Source organism: Pyrgilauda ruficollis, unplaced genomic scaffold (assembly GCF_017590135.1).
Source record: "Pyrgilauda ruficollis isolate IOZ18807 unplaced genomic scaffold, ASM1759013v1 scaffold38, whole genome shotgun sequence".
NCBI classification, from domain to species: domain Eukaryota; kingdom Metazoa; phylum Chordata; class Aves; order Passeriformes; family Passeridae; genus Pyrgilauda; species Pyrgilauda ruficollis.
The window spans coordinates 1,076,809-1,092,660 of record NW_024525267.1 but is presented as its reverse complement, the minus strand read 5'-3'; the positions used below and the strand labels follow the sequence as shown (position 1 = coordinate 1,092,660).

The window sequence follows — 15,852 nt, the reverse complement described above, 5'->3', positions numbered from 1 at the left end:
CGGCCCGGCCCGGGACAGCGGGCCGTCAGTGTGGGACTGTGCTCGGAACGGCACATCGCGTGTGGGGTACTGCCGGGACAAAAATAGATGTTAACTAGGTTATCCGCCGTCCTTCCCGACAGCAGGTAGGCTGTGGGGCTGCTTAGGCGATTCGGAGACTAACAGCTGCATTAGCAGCGCTTATTCAGAGCTCCGGACAATGGAAACGACTGGCAGCTGAAGGAGACCTGAAATTCTCGCTCCTCAGTGCTGCAGACGTTCCCTCCATAGGGGCAGCATTGCAGGACAGGCATGGGACAGCATTTTGCTCATCCTCAGCAACCCAGAAGTGGTGGAATGATATTGTTGTCCCACTTTTGGGTTAACACTGTAATACAGTTTGAGAAATAGCACAAGTTTCTTCTGTTAACACCTACAAAATACCTGTTTTGAAAGTATGCTTATAATAAGTACTATAAATGATGGCTTAAAGACCTCTAAGACAAAAAAACCCCCAAACAAAATAAACAAACCCCAAAACTTAGTAATGAAACATTACTTTGGCATTTTTCCACTTGGATTTCTAACACTCCAAGTCCTTCACAATCACATATCATGCCTTAGCTTGCCGTTTCACGACAAAGTTTCAGCTGACACAAATTTGCAAACAATTTTCCAAATAGTCCACAGCTATTTAAGATTTGTCTAAGGGCATGACAATTTCAGTTGTTCACTCCCCACTTTGCAATAGCTCCACCCCCACAAGAAGACTTCAACACACTGGTCCACTTATTTAATTCTTTAGTCATTGAAATTGAACAAGTAAATCAGTTGCAAGGAAAAATATTCAAATATAAATTTGCTGAAGTACATTCTCCTCACAGAGGACTAACCACGTGCCACAGACCTGTGTGCAAAAGAGAGCCTATGAACAATTTTTGGAGCATGGAAGCATACCCTAGGGCAGTGGACTAGTTTCAGAAGTTTCAACCCAAAAAGATAATAACCATGAAATTAGGCTCTTGAAAACAGAAGCACTAATTACAGTTGTCCTGTCATAGTTGCACATTGCTAACTCAAAGCCATTACAAAAGCTCTACTAGGCTTGTCTGATCCATATGACTAACCACAGCAGGTAGAAGCCAACATAGCTCTATTGAAGTCACTGGAATCTGTGAGAACCAATAAATCCCAAAATGTGGCTCCAAAAAAGCTACTGCATGTACTTGTCACAAAAGCATAGAAGAATAATGGCAGAATTGTTTAAATAAAGACACACAAATACAGGAATAATAGAAGAATAAAAAAAGTGTGAATGTCACAGAGCATCAGTTCAACTGTACAAGCATTTCCACCCAACTCTAATTTTTAAAAAGTTTACTATTCAGTACATACTTAAAAAGTTATAACAGAACAATAGATTTATAAAGAGAGTTGTACCAGTTTTTAAGTAGAAAATACAAGTTATATCTTCCAGCTTGTATTAGTCTTAGCAAATTTCACAGCCTTTGGTTTCAAACCAGTACAATGCAATTAACATTACAGTGCTTACGTTAGTATTCATTAGGAGAGGACACTGTACAACTGAGGGAGAAAACAAGAAAATTGTGAGTACCAAAGTACTGTATTATAGAAAGTAAAGACTGAAGCAAAAATACTCTTGAGTATATCCTGTACATCATGTAAATACACATTCAAAATAGTAAACAGGCCTTCCAGGCCTCTCAAACAGTTGCAGTACAGCGTACATATTTACAGCATAGATAACATCATTTTTAGGAAATGTGTAGCCCATTATTTCTGTGCTTAATCATTTGTGTTTCAGACAATACATTCATATATAAGCAGTTCATCTTGTGTATTATTTGGAGCTTGCTGGTTGCCATAGACAAGGACAGATCAATTAATGCTGAGCCTTGCTTTTAACTCAGATACTGCCACTACATAAGCAATGCTCAACTGTTGAAGAACCACCTTTTTAGCTACAAAGCTGAGAACTTTCAGATTTATGTATAGCAAATCAAGCAGGAACTCTTCGCAGAAGTTTTCCAGTTATTTTTTCATTAATTGGCTAGAGCAAGTAGTTACCTTCTATTTTAAAAAGAAGGCATGAAAATTATCAGTAAGCACACACACAAAGAATTACTACTTATATCTCTAACATTCAATCTCTAGTTTTTTAGTTTTGAATACTAGGACTTGGAAAAGAGACCAAGGTTTTTGAATATTGTATGGAGCAACTTACGTGCTCTTTTACAACAGAAAGTAAAATTAAGATTTTTTTTCTGCTATTTATCAAAGTGGCTTTTAATAACATTGTGATATATGCAAAACCATGGTAGCAAAATGTTATATAATATACTTGTTATAACATATAAATGTTATATAATAATGTAGTAGCATGAAGTAGACTTTAATCCAAGAAATGAAGCTTAAGATGTTTGTAAGGAAGATCTCAGTGCTTCATACTAAGAATTCCTTCCGGCACTAAATCTTCCTCATATCTGGGTAAATCATGACTGACTTTCTTTCTTCAAAGCTTCTAGTCTTTGTAGTAATGCATTTCCAAACACCTCTCGATATGCAGGGCTGAGAGAGTCCAACAAGGAGTAGACAGTTTCATGATACGGAGTTTGCAGTCTGTCATCAGTCTGATCAAAATCATAAGCTACTACCTGCAACAAAGAATTGGGTGGTTAAATTTCTGTGGTGATGATCACCTTGGCACATGTAGCACAACATTTAACTTCACCAATCAGGGTAGTACAGAACAATGTTTTATAAGAACAAAAAATACTGAATTTAAATTGCAGTCTCTGCTTTCTACTATGGAGCTTACTGGTTATACAGTATTTAAGACAATTTCAAATACCTTTTGACCAAAACCCAGAATGTTAGTAAAATACATTCTTTGAAAAGAAGTCTCACATCTACATGTCTTTATAAAAATTACAAATGGTGCAAAAAAACCCCCAAACTGTATAGATGTTGTGTTACTGACTTCTTTGGGTACCTGAGAAACCCAAAGATTGACATACCTGTAACAAATTACTGATTCTATCTTCACCATTTTCTGTCTTAAATAAATTCCTGGTTTTTTTATTAGCTTCCCTTCTTGCTTTGTTGGAAGTAACTAGCTAAAGTTCCCTCTTCTAGGAGAAAACATGTAGGTCAGACTTTCATAAAAGTACAAGAGGAATATGTGTGGTTGTCAGTGAAGTATTTTTCTAGGCACCTTTTGAATATGGTCATTGTGCAAAACAAAGAAGTTTAAGAAATTACAAACAAATTAGTTTACCCTGAGTCCTGCTTCAGTGAGCTCCAGACAGTATCTGTTCCTTTCCCTGGTTTCCACATTGATATATGCCACATCCTCTGCACACGGAAGGGTTTTTGACACAAACATGTTGCTGACAGCAAACAAAACATCATTCACAACAGCTTCGGCTTCTAGTCTCATATCTTTCACATCTGTTCCTTCGAAGTCTCTATAATCAGAATCCTCTTCAAACCCTGTATTATTGGGCAACTCCATAGGATTGCAATCAGTCTCCATTCTGCATATAAAAACATTTATTTTAGACTTATTATACCACTGCACTCAATATATAACACCATAAAACACAAATTATATTTTAAATAGACGTATTTAACACTGTCCAAAAAAAGAAAACTATGAGACCCAGTGACTTCCACAACTCATAAAATGACAGTCTAGAGTACCCAAACACAAGATATTCAGAACAAGTGCTGAAGAACATTACATGAACATTTAGAAGTGCTATCAGTATCACTGAGGCTAGTTTTTCTCAGGCAAGTTAACTTGCATTCTGAGGTACAGGACTCTGTTAAGATTCAGCAGTCATTAATTCTGCCCTTTGCTGATCCAGAATGCAGGAGGAAGACAAATCATGTCCAGAAAAAGCAAAATCAATAGCTGCAGAAAACAAAAACCTACTGTTGGTGCATTTAAGGAAGACTTAGAAAAGTCTGTGAACTAAATGGGTTATCAGAAACCTTAGGAATTAAAGGCAGCTGTTTGTTATAATCACTAAAGAATAAAGCTCCTGTTCATCTTTTACGCACAACTGCCGACACATTTCAGAGACACAGGCTGCTGATCTTTGCCAGCAACTGGTACCAAACCGGACAGCCCCAGCGGGGTTATTCCGCGGCTCCGGCAGTGGCCCCGCGGGTACCAGTGTGGCCAGGAGGCCTCAGCTGACACCCGTGGAACCTGCCTGGGGCAGCAGGGAAAGCCCCTCGCCCGGGACACTGCCCCGAGAGCTCCGGTAGCCGAGCACTGCTGCAGGGAGGGAATGGGGGCTCCGTATCACCGATCCACAACACGCGGGACATTCACGCCACGGGATCCGCCGCCTCCTGCCAAATCCCACCGTCGACATACAAACAAATTCAAAAGACGCTGAAGGCAACAGGGGAGCTGGATACCGAGCTGCGCAGCCTCCCGCTCCCAGGGACCGCACCCCCGCCGCGCCCCGGAGCGCACCCACCAGCACAGATGGGCGGCCCAGGCCCCGCCGCCCGACCCCGCACGGCTCCGGACGCGCCCGCCGCGCCGTCCCGCCCCGCTCGGCGGACGGCGCCCGCCCCGCTGCTTCCCGGGCCGCTCCCCGGAGAGGCGGCCCCGGCGCCACCGGCTGCACGACGCCTTCCGGCCGCGCCGCCCCCTCCCGCGGCCGCTTCCGCCCCCGCCTCCTCCGCGCGGCGACGCCACTTCCCGCACGTCACGGTGCCGGTGGTCGGCGGGGGGGTGCCGGGAGGAAGGGACGAGCAGTCGCGATCGGCCTGGCCGCCCTCGCCGGCGGCGCGGAGCTGACGGGGAGGGGCTGCCCTCCCGCCGGACCCCGGCCCCTTCCCCGCGCAGCGCGGCTGCGGCGGCCCCTCCGCGCCCGAGAAGATGGCGGCGGTGTCCGAGTGAGGATGGAGCTGCCTGTCAGCGCCTCTTCGCCCTAGGGCGGGCAGTGCCGCCCCGCCGGGGCGTGAGGGGCGGCGGCGGTGTCGCCCGGCAGCGGGGAGCCCCCGCCGCAGCCCGCGCTGAGGGGCGAGGCTTGGCCTGGCGGCCCCTACTCAGCTGCTTCTCTCCTCCGCTCTCCGCCCGGCCCCGTCCCGCCGCCCGGCCTCGCGGCCCCCGGCGTGCAGCCGCCATGCCGTGGCCTTTCTCGGAGTCCATCAAGAAGAGAGCCTGCAGGTACCTGCTGCAGAGGTACCTGGGCCACTTCTTGCAGGAGAAGCTCAGCCTGGAACAGCTCAGCCTGGATCTCTACCAGGGCACCGGCTCCTTGACGCAGGTCCCTCTGGATAAGTGGGTAAGAGATGCTGGCGCTTCACCCCCTCGGCTCCTGCGGCGTCTGAGGGACCAGCTGATTCTCTGCCCCCGGCTGCCACCCACTTTATTTTCAATACCCAGCCTCTTCTGTGCAAAAAGTTAGAGCCATAATTAGCATTTAATCTAGGGAACTGTTGTCTGATAATGCTAAAGAAAAAAAAAATCTCGGCATTTGTTACAGACACATTTTTCTAGCCACACTTCGATTGTGTAATTTTTAATTATGAGAAAGGAAACAAACTGAAAGAAGGCAATAGATGCTGATATTTCAGGGAGGAGCTAGTGTACCCCAAACTTCTCGAAATCCCTGTAGTTAATGAGGAGTATGTTACTGACTGCTAGAGATGGTGAAAACAAAGTAATCTCTGGGGTATCTGTGCTTTGTCTTTGTCTTGGAGACATCTTGGTTCTTAATGATAGTGTTATGCTGAGCTTAGTCTGTGTAGTTCTCTAAAGATTGTCCCCTCGTCCTGTAGTGGTGAGAAAACTTGTTGACAAAAGAAATCTGATTTTTGCTGGAGTTTGCTCAGCAGGTGGCCTGTCACACTCCAGTCCTGGCTTGTATGGTTTTTTTATATGTGTTTGTCTCTAAACAGATACGTATATTTCCAGCCCACTCTAGAGACAGACCTTTGGATTATTGTGTTTGTAATATTTTGTGAAGGTTCTTGGTTTAATTGCCAGTGTTACTGAAATGTTACTGAATTCTACGTGTCAGTCATGAGGAGACTTAGGCACTGCAGTGAATCAGTCACTGACTTCCAGGGCAGTGTAGATGATGAGCTAGGTCCTTTGTGTTAATGTTTTCCAAACCACATTTTTATTGCAGTATTAGGGCACACGGAATACATTTTAAAATACTTGAAAATATATGATATTTTCAGGAAATGGTTTTTGATGTTGTTAGTGTGAAAATATGTTTGGAAGTGGTAGGGGACAGACGCTTGCAGAAATGCTCAATATTGCCAGTGTTTGAGTGTGGACTTATTTTTGTTGTTTGCTTGTTTGTTTCCTTTTCTTTTCTGGCTGTGTCTGCAGCTTGTTTTCTGTGGCAGGCTTGCAGTGAGGCTGCCTCGCTTTAATTGAATTGTTATGCCCTCTAGTGGGTATCGAGCACTCCTTGCGAGTCAGAGTGATATTATTTAAAATGTAAAATACTTAGTAACAAAGCAGTTACGGGTCAGTGCTAAATGAAGTGTGCATAACGTATACACAGTGATTAAATGAATATGCTGTAACGCTTAGGTGATCTTCCCCATTTGTGGATCAGCATTTTTCTGTTCCACTTGTAAACAATTACATGATTGAGGCTCTCTGCACGTGACTCTCATGTATGACAGATTGCAAAAGCAGATGTCACGGAAGTACTACAGCTCTTTTTTTCCCCCTAGTCATGTAACCTTGTTCTCAGTGAATCACCAGGATGACTGTATTTTTACATGGCATCCATTTTTGCAGACACTTCTGTTCATCTCAGCACTGTAGATACTTTAGCCACCATTGTATGTGTTTATAGGTTGTAGAGATATGTAGGAATTCCCAGGACTATTAATGTAATGCCTACGTCTTTTGGGGTATAGTGTGTTCAGAAGAATTAAAGTGTAATGGATGATGTTTGTAGTTGAATTTTAGTATACATTAAATACTACTTTTGCAGACTGTTGGTCAATAATGTGGAAACAAGTCCTGATGTGAAGGCTGTGCTTCATTTTTAAAATTTCACTTGGAATCCTCTAATTATTTCCTTCTAGGAACAGCTGGCCTCTTTATGAAGCAATTTAGCTCAAGAGTGCTTCAGTTTTTTTGCTTTTAGATAGTACATTTCTATTTTAAAATAATAAGCAGTACACCAGAATACACTTACTTTTTATTACCATGGGCATGGGTAGCAAAAAGACATCTAAGTCAGGTTTGTTCAAAATATGGTAGCTAGCTTATTTCCTGCTATAGCAAATTATTTGTAAATTCATTCGAGTAATTTAAATGAACATGTGGTATTTTAAAATACAGTTTTCATCTCTAATAATTATTTTTATCTTATGCTATTGCCCAATGTATAATTCTTAAATATAAGTTCAAATATGTTTGAGCTTTTATATTATTTATTTTATAAAATTTTAATGTCACTGAATTTTAATTGATTATTTGATTCCTAAATAATTTCCCAATAGGACTGTTCAGGTTCTGTTTCTTTAAAGTTTATGTACTTTTCTGCTGCCTGAGTGGACTTTGGAACAGAAACAAGAAAAGCTGAACATGCAAGGCAAACAAAATTCTAAAAGCAAGGTTATTGAGAGCAACAAGTTAATATGATGGGAAAGTTGCATCTGGAGATATAGGAATAAAAATAAAGAAAATATGTTTTCAGAAAATTAAATTTTAAAAATGATTCTGTATACTTGGAATATAATAGTAAATACAATTAAAATGGCAAGCAACTTTTAAATCCTTATTTTTTTCAAAACTTACGATGTTGAATTTAAGCATTTTCTTAGGTAAAATCAGTGGCTTTGTTCAAAACTCAGCAAGGTCAAAACCACACTTTCTCTTGCCTGTTGAAGATTATGTCCTATTATTACAACTGCAGTCTCGTTGACATTAGAAAGTTGCACTCTCTGGATTTGGTATGCGAATAAAAGTGGGATTTGCTTCATTAGAGCCTGACCACTTCTTGTCTAAGAACTTAAGTTTTAACCGCATTCTAAAATCAAAGCACAGGCAGGAATTCACTTTTTTATTAGCCTAAGTGTGAAGAATATGTTTAATGTGTATGGTTGTAATGAAACCTATATAGAGCAATAGGGGAGTCGTCTGAGGATTGTGGGAAACTTGAAAATCCTAAATTACTGTGTTAGAACTGGTATGATACTTTGGGCAACTTGATGATAGCAGTGTTTATAATGCCACTGTAAAAATATGATTTACAAATGGCAAGTTTGTTACACAGCAAGAGGGGGTTGTTTGGGTTCATTGTTCCACCGTCACAGAGAAATCAAAAATGAACTTTACATTGAAATTATATGCTATGAAATACTCCTATCATAGAAACGAGGTACTTTCTGTGCTTTTACTGTCAGCCTGTTTTCAGTTTTCTTCAAGTACTGCCAAAGAAAGGACAGATTAACTTTAGTTAGTATTCTGATGTCTATAAGAGTAAGCTAGCAGCCATTTTTTTTGTATAGTGCAAAAATATAGATTATACAGCCACCACAGAGCAATTCTGAAAGCTGGGTAGTGTGATACTGCAATGGAATTGATATAGTTAAAAGTGTCTATTTTTTTGTGTGAGTATAATTAATTTTCTAGTAGCATCAAAGTGTTTTTATTTGTTAGATGGAAAATTATGGATGTGATTAAAAAAAGTTATGATTTTTAATTTTTATTTTATTGTTTTGTAGTGTCTTAATGAGATCCTGGAGTCTGCTGATGCACCTCTGGAAGTCACAGATGGATTTATCCAATCAATTTCTTTATCTGTCCCGTGGGGGTCATTGCTGCAGGATAACTGTGCATTAGAAGTAAAAGGATTAGAGATGGTCTTCAGGCCAAGACCAAGGCTTGGTAGGCTTTTTTTTTTTTTTTACTTAAGAAAAGGAGATTATTTTACAGTTTGTCAGAGTCAAAAGTCTGCGCTTGCTTTAGTCAATTATTAGCCTTATTTAAAATGTCATTTAGCTTCCATACATTAATGATTGAGAATTAATAAAAAAAGAAACTGTCAGGTGTTTGTCAGCTGGTTGACAGCTCAATTAGTTGTTGCTCTGTTAAATAATTTAAAATGCTTATAATAGTTCTACTGTTGTATGTCTTCCAACCTTCAGACCTATAGAAATGGAAGTGTGGGAAGGAGTTTGTGCAGTTTTTGGGTGGTGTTTGTGCAGTTCTGTGAGGCAGTGTTAGTAGTTGGCTGTTGGATGGCAGCAGGACAACATCATGGTGTAAGACTGGGGGGGTGTTGTGGGAGATTCTGTCTTTGCCTACTTCAGGCTAAAAGATGCATCTTCTTGTATATTTAGAGAACAACAAATGCAATTTTATTGCTATTGCAGTGTGAAATAGTGACTTTTAAGTACTCTAAATACATACTAACTTTGGTTATAATGCTGAGGGTTGCCTGAGTTCCTCTAGCTTGTCTGTATCCAGATGCTTGTTACTGCTCTAGTTTAGATTGTCATGGTGATAAATTTTTACTGGTCATCAAGCTTCCATAAATTCTGTGGAACACTTAGTTAATTTTTAGTTATGAAAATTGTTTGAATGTCTGAAGGATTTTAATTTGGCTTCCTTCTTGTAGTGTAAAGAAAGTGGAAGAAAACATTTTTTTTAAACATAAGAATTAAAAAGAATGCGTAAAACCTATTTCTCGTCTTTTGCTAGTTACCTTAAATGAATTACTTGCTTACATATACTCTACACTTCATCTGTAGTTGTTTAACTGGAATTACGTTTTGAGCTATATTAATTTCTGATGTAAGATTATTGCTTTGAAGGAATGGTGGTATTAGGAAGAAACTTTTATTTCTTCACCTGCATCCAGTTAGTTCTCTTTGATGTACAGTGCTTTATAATAGACCAAATAGTGTAGACAAAACCCCATGGTGCTAGTTTTATCACACATCTATAGCCACGTGGAGGTTTCCAGACCTGAATGCTTAACTGAAATGTTTTGCCTGTTTAACACACTTGTATTTGAGCTAGTTTTCTTTTTGTCTGCCTATACTAGAATGTGATAGTTGAATTTGATTAACTTTTGTAATCCTTAGTTTTCTAGTATTTGCTCACAATGGCCTTGGCATTAGCTGATAGGAATGCATTGTCAAATAAGTTAATCTGGCTGATGAAAAACTTGTTCAGCTTAATACCTGCTGTGCTCTTGGATTTTATTATGCTTTACTTACTATGACAAGTCTGTGTTAGGCATTTAAAACATATTTTAATGTGCTGTGATAACATTTTAAACCTTGCTTAGTGTATCTCCGTGCAGGATATGTTTCAAGAGGAATAAGAAACTTTGAAATAATTCTTAACAATCAGACTTAGTTCATTTTGCCAATTATACCTGCAAAAACATACCAATATAGTATTACCTGATTTCTTCTTGTTTTCAAATACCAGAATCTTACCAGTGCAGTCTAAACAGATTATGTTAATTAAGTAGTAAAGTCTATAGTAAGAGATTATAACTAAATTTGTTTTTAAGTGTAACTTCTTACTAAGTTGTTGAAACTCTTTTGTGGATGGGCCAAATATATTGCTGTGTTTTGTCTTTATAGTTTCATGAAGTCCATGTTTAATTTATTAAGATTTACTTTACTCCACAGCATCTGGTTCTGAGCCTATGTATTGGTCAAGTTTTATGACCAGTAGTATGCAGCTGGCAAAAGAGTGTCTTAGCCAAAAATTGACAGATGAGCAAGGAGAAGGGTCCCAGCCTTTTGAAGGACTTGAGAAATTCGCAGAAACTATTGAAACAGGTATGAATCGATTATTGAGATTTGAATTAACATCTGAAATTTAATTGATTTATGTTGTGTCAGTTTTGCAAAACAGCATCTCAACTGCCATAACTTATATGACTAATTTTCACTTGTTAGCATTGCTTGTAAAATCTAAAGAGGAATGTAGGACAAGTGATCTTGATTTTGAAGTGGGGAAAAAAGCCCCATTTACTTCCTAAAGTATTTGTATACTTCCCTCAGTGGACAGATTGAACTCTGTTTCAGGGCAAGTTGGTGTTTGTTTTCACCAGAATAAATCCAGCTAAATCTGTGTCTGAGGGATTGATGACATGTCTTAGTTTTGGAGATGGCTGTGTAGTTCATCAATTGCTAGTAGTGATACTGTTGAAGGAGAAATGGAAAACGTTTCTTCAGCTGTGTTTGTGCAAAGCTGACCTGTTATGTTGTATGAATGTCCATAATCACATCTTGTTGATAGAAGCACTTCAGAAACTGTTTTTTGTTGGAGGTGGTTTTTTTAAGGGCACAAAACTAGGGGCTTATGACTGCATTATGTGGTGGAGAACCTTGTGCAGAAATGTCTGAGCTAAGGGAAATGTTTCAAGTCCCATCTGGAGATGGAATTACTCAGTCCAGGTAGCATGCTGCTGCAGCAATGCTTAATAGTTCAGCTATGGTGCACAATGAAGATTTTACTTTCCTTGAGGATCATCCACACTGAGCTGCAGGAAAACTTGATTTGAACTGTCCCTTGCTCAAATGTGTAAGCCTTAGAGAGCAGTTGTATGCTGTGGGTATACATATTGGTTATTAATAGGAGTTTATATTGTCTGTTGAACTCTTGTTACCTTATTAAACTCAATTGATAATTTCCACTGAAATAAATAATGATAGCTTAAAATCAGAGACCATTTAATATGGTTGCAAAAGTAGTCATTTGGTGACTTGACTTAATAGTCTACGCTGTATTTTTTTTTGTTTTCCCTTTTAAGTTCTAAGAAGAGTGAAAGTTACCTTTTTGGATACTGTGTTACGAATAGAACATGTGCCGGAAAACTCTAAAAGTGGAACTGCACTTGAAATCAGAGTTGAAAGGTAATTTTTTTTTTTTTTTCTAAATCCATGGATTTTTTTCCCTAAGGGACTTCTTGCCATTTCGTGTAAAATACATTTTACTCATACACACAAGTTCTTGGTATATAGTTAGACATTTGCCCCTGAGCACCTCTTTTATAATGTTTGTGAGCATTGTCTTCACTCAGATTCCACTTAGCATGTTTATGCTAAAATTATTTAACCATCAAATTAAAAGAGTTCTGTTTTTTCCCAATATACATTTTCATCAACTTCTACAGTTAATGAATAACATTTCTCAGACATTCAACAGTCAGTGTATATTGTTGGCCAGTCAGGCCATGTGTACAATTAGAAGGGGAAGTGACCCTTTTGAGTAAGATACTTTAAATATTTTTAGAAAAAAATACTCCTGAAAAAAACCCCAAAGCCCTGAAAGAATTTAGGTTCTGTGTGAGCTTTCAAAAGAGCCCATGTGAATTCTGTAATTACTTTGAACATGAATGCTGTACATGTTCTTAATGTAGATTTTTTTCAACCTATGGGAGAATGTAATCATACTTTCTTGCAAAGTATTGAGATCAGTATCAAATAAAACTGATGCTTACTGAGACTTGCTAATGAAATATATTTAGTTTTAAACGTTTATAAGCTTCAGGTTATTGTGTTCTCTGGGGTATGTTCACATTGGAAGCATGTCTTGGTTTTCTGGTGGTGTCCAGATGGAGAAGTTGAGATTTCCACCCATTCCCAGAGAGTGGTGGATTTTCATTTCATGACAGTGAGCAGCACTGTAAAAGTATGAAGAGAGAGACCATGTACAAACTTAAAGGTTAAAAGGCACAAGATAAGTAACAATTTGTATGCACCCACTGTCTTAATTTCCTTTCTTTTGCCTCCCAGAACTATGTACTGTGATGAAACTGCAGATGAGTGCTCTGGAATTAATGTTCATCAGCCCACAGCTTTTGCTCACAAATTACTGCAGCTCTCAGGTGTCTCTTTCTTCTGGGATGAGTTTCCTGCATCAGCAAAATCCTCCCCAGTGTGTTCAGCTACACAGCTGGTAAAAATAAATACATTATATAAGGATGTAAATTGATGAAAGAATAGATTGTTATGCTAATAGATTAATTCTGAAGGATATAGGAGTTGAACTTGTACTTAAATCTGTGTTTGGGAAGTTTTATAATCAGTTCCTATTGATTTTGAGGAGTGGCGAGGAAATGGATTTGAGGACTGACTAGAAATTAGGATGTATTGTACTGGAATCTGGTTGCAACTTTAAGAACTAGAAATTTAAGGACCCTGCAATTCACTGTTCTGTGGAAACTTGCTCTTCTTTTTTCAAAGGTCTAATGCTTCACATTCTATGTGTCTTGTTTTTTCACAGTTATCTATACGTGTTTTTAAAGCCTTTATCAAATTTATAAAGTGATTATTTGTGTGATAGGCTTATTTTAAATGCTTGTTTTGCATTTTCCTAAGAAATGGGATACATTCTTATTCCTTTATCTGTAACTTTTTAAGGCAATGGAACCAAAGCTTTCACCTAGCTGGAATCCAAAAATCATTTATGAGCCACATCCACAATTAACAAGAAACTTGCCAGAAATTACTCCTTCTGACCCTGTACAGATCTGTAAGCTGATTGGTAGAATGGAGTTAAGCCTAACATTAAAACAAAATGAAGTACTTCCTGGAGCTAAGGTTAGTCATGCTTTCCTGGTGTCTAACTAAATGAGTAATTCTGTAGAATTATTTTTTTTTTTAGTACATATGAAAAAGGTGTAATATTCTCAGAATTGCAATAGTTTTCATGTTGATTCTTTGTGTTCTTACCTAATAAATATATATAAAAAGACCTCCTTATGGTAGTCAGATGAGTCAGGGCACACTGAAATCTGTTAAATGAGAATTCCTGTGTTAGACTGAATTTAAGTGTTCAAAAAACAAGTAGACATGGTAGTGAGTATGTAAGTAAAGCTGTATAATATATTTCCCTTCTCTACAGTTTTTAAATTGGCTGTTAACCTGTTTTGTATAGCATACCATATTTTATAGAAAGCATAAAGTTTCTACTGCGGTAGAGAAGGATTTTTTTTTATGTCCAGCAATTTCTAGTCAATCTTTAATTGTTCTTTATTCAGTTAAGAGACCTTGAAAAGTAAAATAACATTTCCTTGGTGTGAAATAGAGAAATTCTGCCAATTTCAAAAGTACTAATATGCAAAACAGAAGACCTTTTATTGTTTTAAGGTCTATTTCAAAAGGTGCTTACTTGAATATCTCATAATTAATAAGTAAAACTAACTTTATTTTTTATTACTTGGGGAATTACTAAAGGAAAAAAAAAAGCAGATTAGTGGAATTATTGTTTTTTTTTTCTGTTATGAGATTGTGTATTTATTTTAAGCTGATAGTCAGTGACACATCTGCATTTATCCTGCCAAGCTACAGGTTGGAAGAAACACAAAATTATGTTTCTGGTTGTTTTATAGAAGATACTGGTGTAATGACTGTATTCTTTCCACCATAAAAATCTATTATCCAAATAACTTATTCAAGTGATGTAAAGAAAAATTCCTTGAGTGTTCTTGACAGTATTATTTCCTTTTCTTTTTAGTTGGATATAGATGGACAAATAGATTCTGTACATCTGTTTCTGTCACCAAGGCAGGTTCATCTTCTATTGGACATGGTAGCAGCTATTGCTGGACCAGGCAAGTATTACAAGAAACAAAAAAATAATTTTTGCAAGATAAAAATGTTTCCTCAATTGAAAAAAAAAAATGTGGTGGTACATTATTATAAGTTTTTATCCAATATTAGTAAAGTACTTTTTAGGTGCTGTGAGTTAGGACTATGATTAATTTTTGGTTTTCAGTTGCAAATTTTACATCCAGTAATGAAAAAAAAAACCAACAAATAAGGCTTGACACGTGACTGCATAATAATACAAGAAATGAGGAAATTCTAGGTGGAGAAAACTAGGAGACCAAGCAAATTCTGGTTCTTGCAGCTTCTGTTTCACAAGAGGAACTTCACTTCTCTGTCTTATATTATAGTGATAGGCACAGAAAATATAGAACAGACCGTAATGGAGTTTGTTTGTCTTTGTTTGTGAAGAAGTAAAAGAAGTGTTTCAATTACTGCGGTAGAAGTATGAGAGTGTTTTTGTTTGTTCCCCTCACTATTTTATGTAACAACACTTGTTAGGGTAAATAATCTTTTTGAAAGATATGTCATATCCTGGGTGGGTGCTTAATATTCTTCTAATACTGATATGCTTGTGTTATTGGACATGTTCATTGTTTTTGGACAACTGGGGAAGTATTACATACAATTTCCCAGATTTTCTTCAGAACTGAAACTTTAATGATTCCTTAATAGTGAGACCTTTAAGAAGTTGTGGCCTTAGTCCCTAAAGCTGACTGAGAAGAGAAATGTATGCATATTATATGCCAACACACTGCATATATAACCTTGAAATGTTTTCATCATGTATGAAGTTAATAAATGCTAGGAGAGAGTAATCTGTATCTGAACAAATAAAACCTTCAAACCAACAAAATGCACAAATACACACATCTCATATATAATAGACGTATATAACTATACATGTAAATGTATACACCAATGATTCATTTTCAGATTAATTTTTGAATTTTGTTAGGGTTACAGTTAAGGAAATTACAGTAGGATTTCTGTCCTTTTTTTTTGAATTCAGAGAGTCTGAGCAGGATAGAATTGTCAAATAAAGATAGGAAGAACCGGCCAATGCAACAGGAGGACGAGTATCGGATTCAGATGGAGTTAAAACGATATTTAAGGAAAGAGTCTTTGTCTGCAGGAGCATCATCTGAACAAAGCTTCTATGAGACAGAGAGTGCCAGAACGCCTTCTAGTCGTGGCAAGTATAAAAGATGATGCAAAATAGCAAATAACCTGTTGTTAAGATTGTTTAAATTGATTGTTCATATTTTCATC

The 15,852-nt window shown here is 38.1% G+C and overlaps 2 protein-coding genes across 4 annotated transcripts in view; one reads left to right on the top strand and one right to left on the bottom strand.

The window, feature by feature from the left end:
- Positions 1–763: 763 nt before the first annotated feature.
- LOC121358299 (GSK3B interacting protein) lies at positions 764–4,586 on the bottom strand. Of its 3 annotated transcripts, none has more exons than XM_041476394.1 (3): positions 4,494–4,586; positions 3,278–3,536; positions 764–2,654 (listed from the first exon to the last, which is right to left on the bottom strand). In XM_041476394.1, exons 2-3 carry the CDS (start codon positions 3,533–3,535, stop codon positions 2,493–2,495), a joined length of 420 nt encoding a protein of 139 aa, XP_041332328.1. In that variant the 5' UTR covers position 3,536; positions 4,494–4,586; the 3' UTR covers positions 764–2,492. The 3 variants fall into 3 exon arrangements, with proteins under 3 accessions (XP_041332328.1, XP_041332330.1, XP_041332329.1); XM_041476396.1 differs by having other exon boundaries at positions 4,432–4,552; XM_041476395.1 differs by lacking the exon at positions 4,494–4,586 and adding an exon at positions 4,221–4,340.
- Positions 4,587–5,147: 561 nt separating this feature from the next.
- ATG2B (autophagy related 2B) overlaps positions 5,148–15,852 on the top strand; it is a 45,754-nt gene continuing 35,049 nt past the window's right edge. Inside the window, exons 1-8 of the mRNA XM_041476393.1 lie at positions 5,148–5,309; positions 8,728–8,890; positions 10,651–10,803; positions 11,781–11,883; positions 12,766–12,928; positions 13,393–13,572; positions 14,489–14,585; positions 15,593–15,775. Of these exons, the coding sequence (XP_041332327.1) occupies positions 5,148–5,309; positions 8,728–8,890; positions 10,651–10,803; positions 11,781–11,883; positions 12,766–12,928; positions 13,393–13,572; positions 14,489–14,585; positions 15,593–15,775 (1,204 nt within the window). The remainder of the gene's footprint in view (positions 5,310–8,727; positions 8,891–10,650; positions 10,804–11,780; positions 11,884–12,765; positions 12,929–13,392; positions 13,573–14,488; positions 14,586–15,592; positions 15,776–15,852) is intronic.

Coding starts and splice junctions, on each gene's coding strand:
- LOC121358299 (XM_041476394.1), bottom strand. CDS start 3,535: ATGGAGACTGATTGCAATCCTATGGAGTTGCCCAATAATACAGGGTTT. Junction 2,655..3,277: donor TCACTGAAGCAGGACTCAGG/GTAAACTAATTT, acceptor TCTTTGTTGCAG/GTAGTAGCTTATGATTTTGA.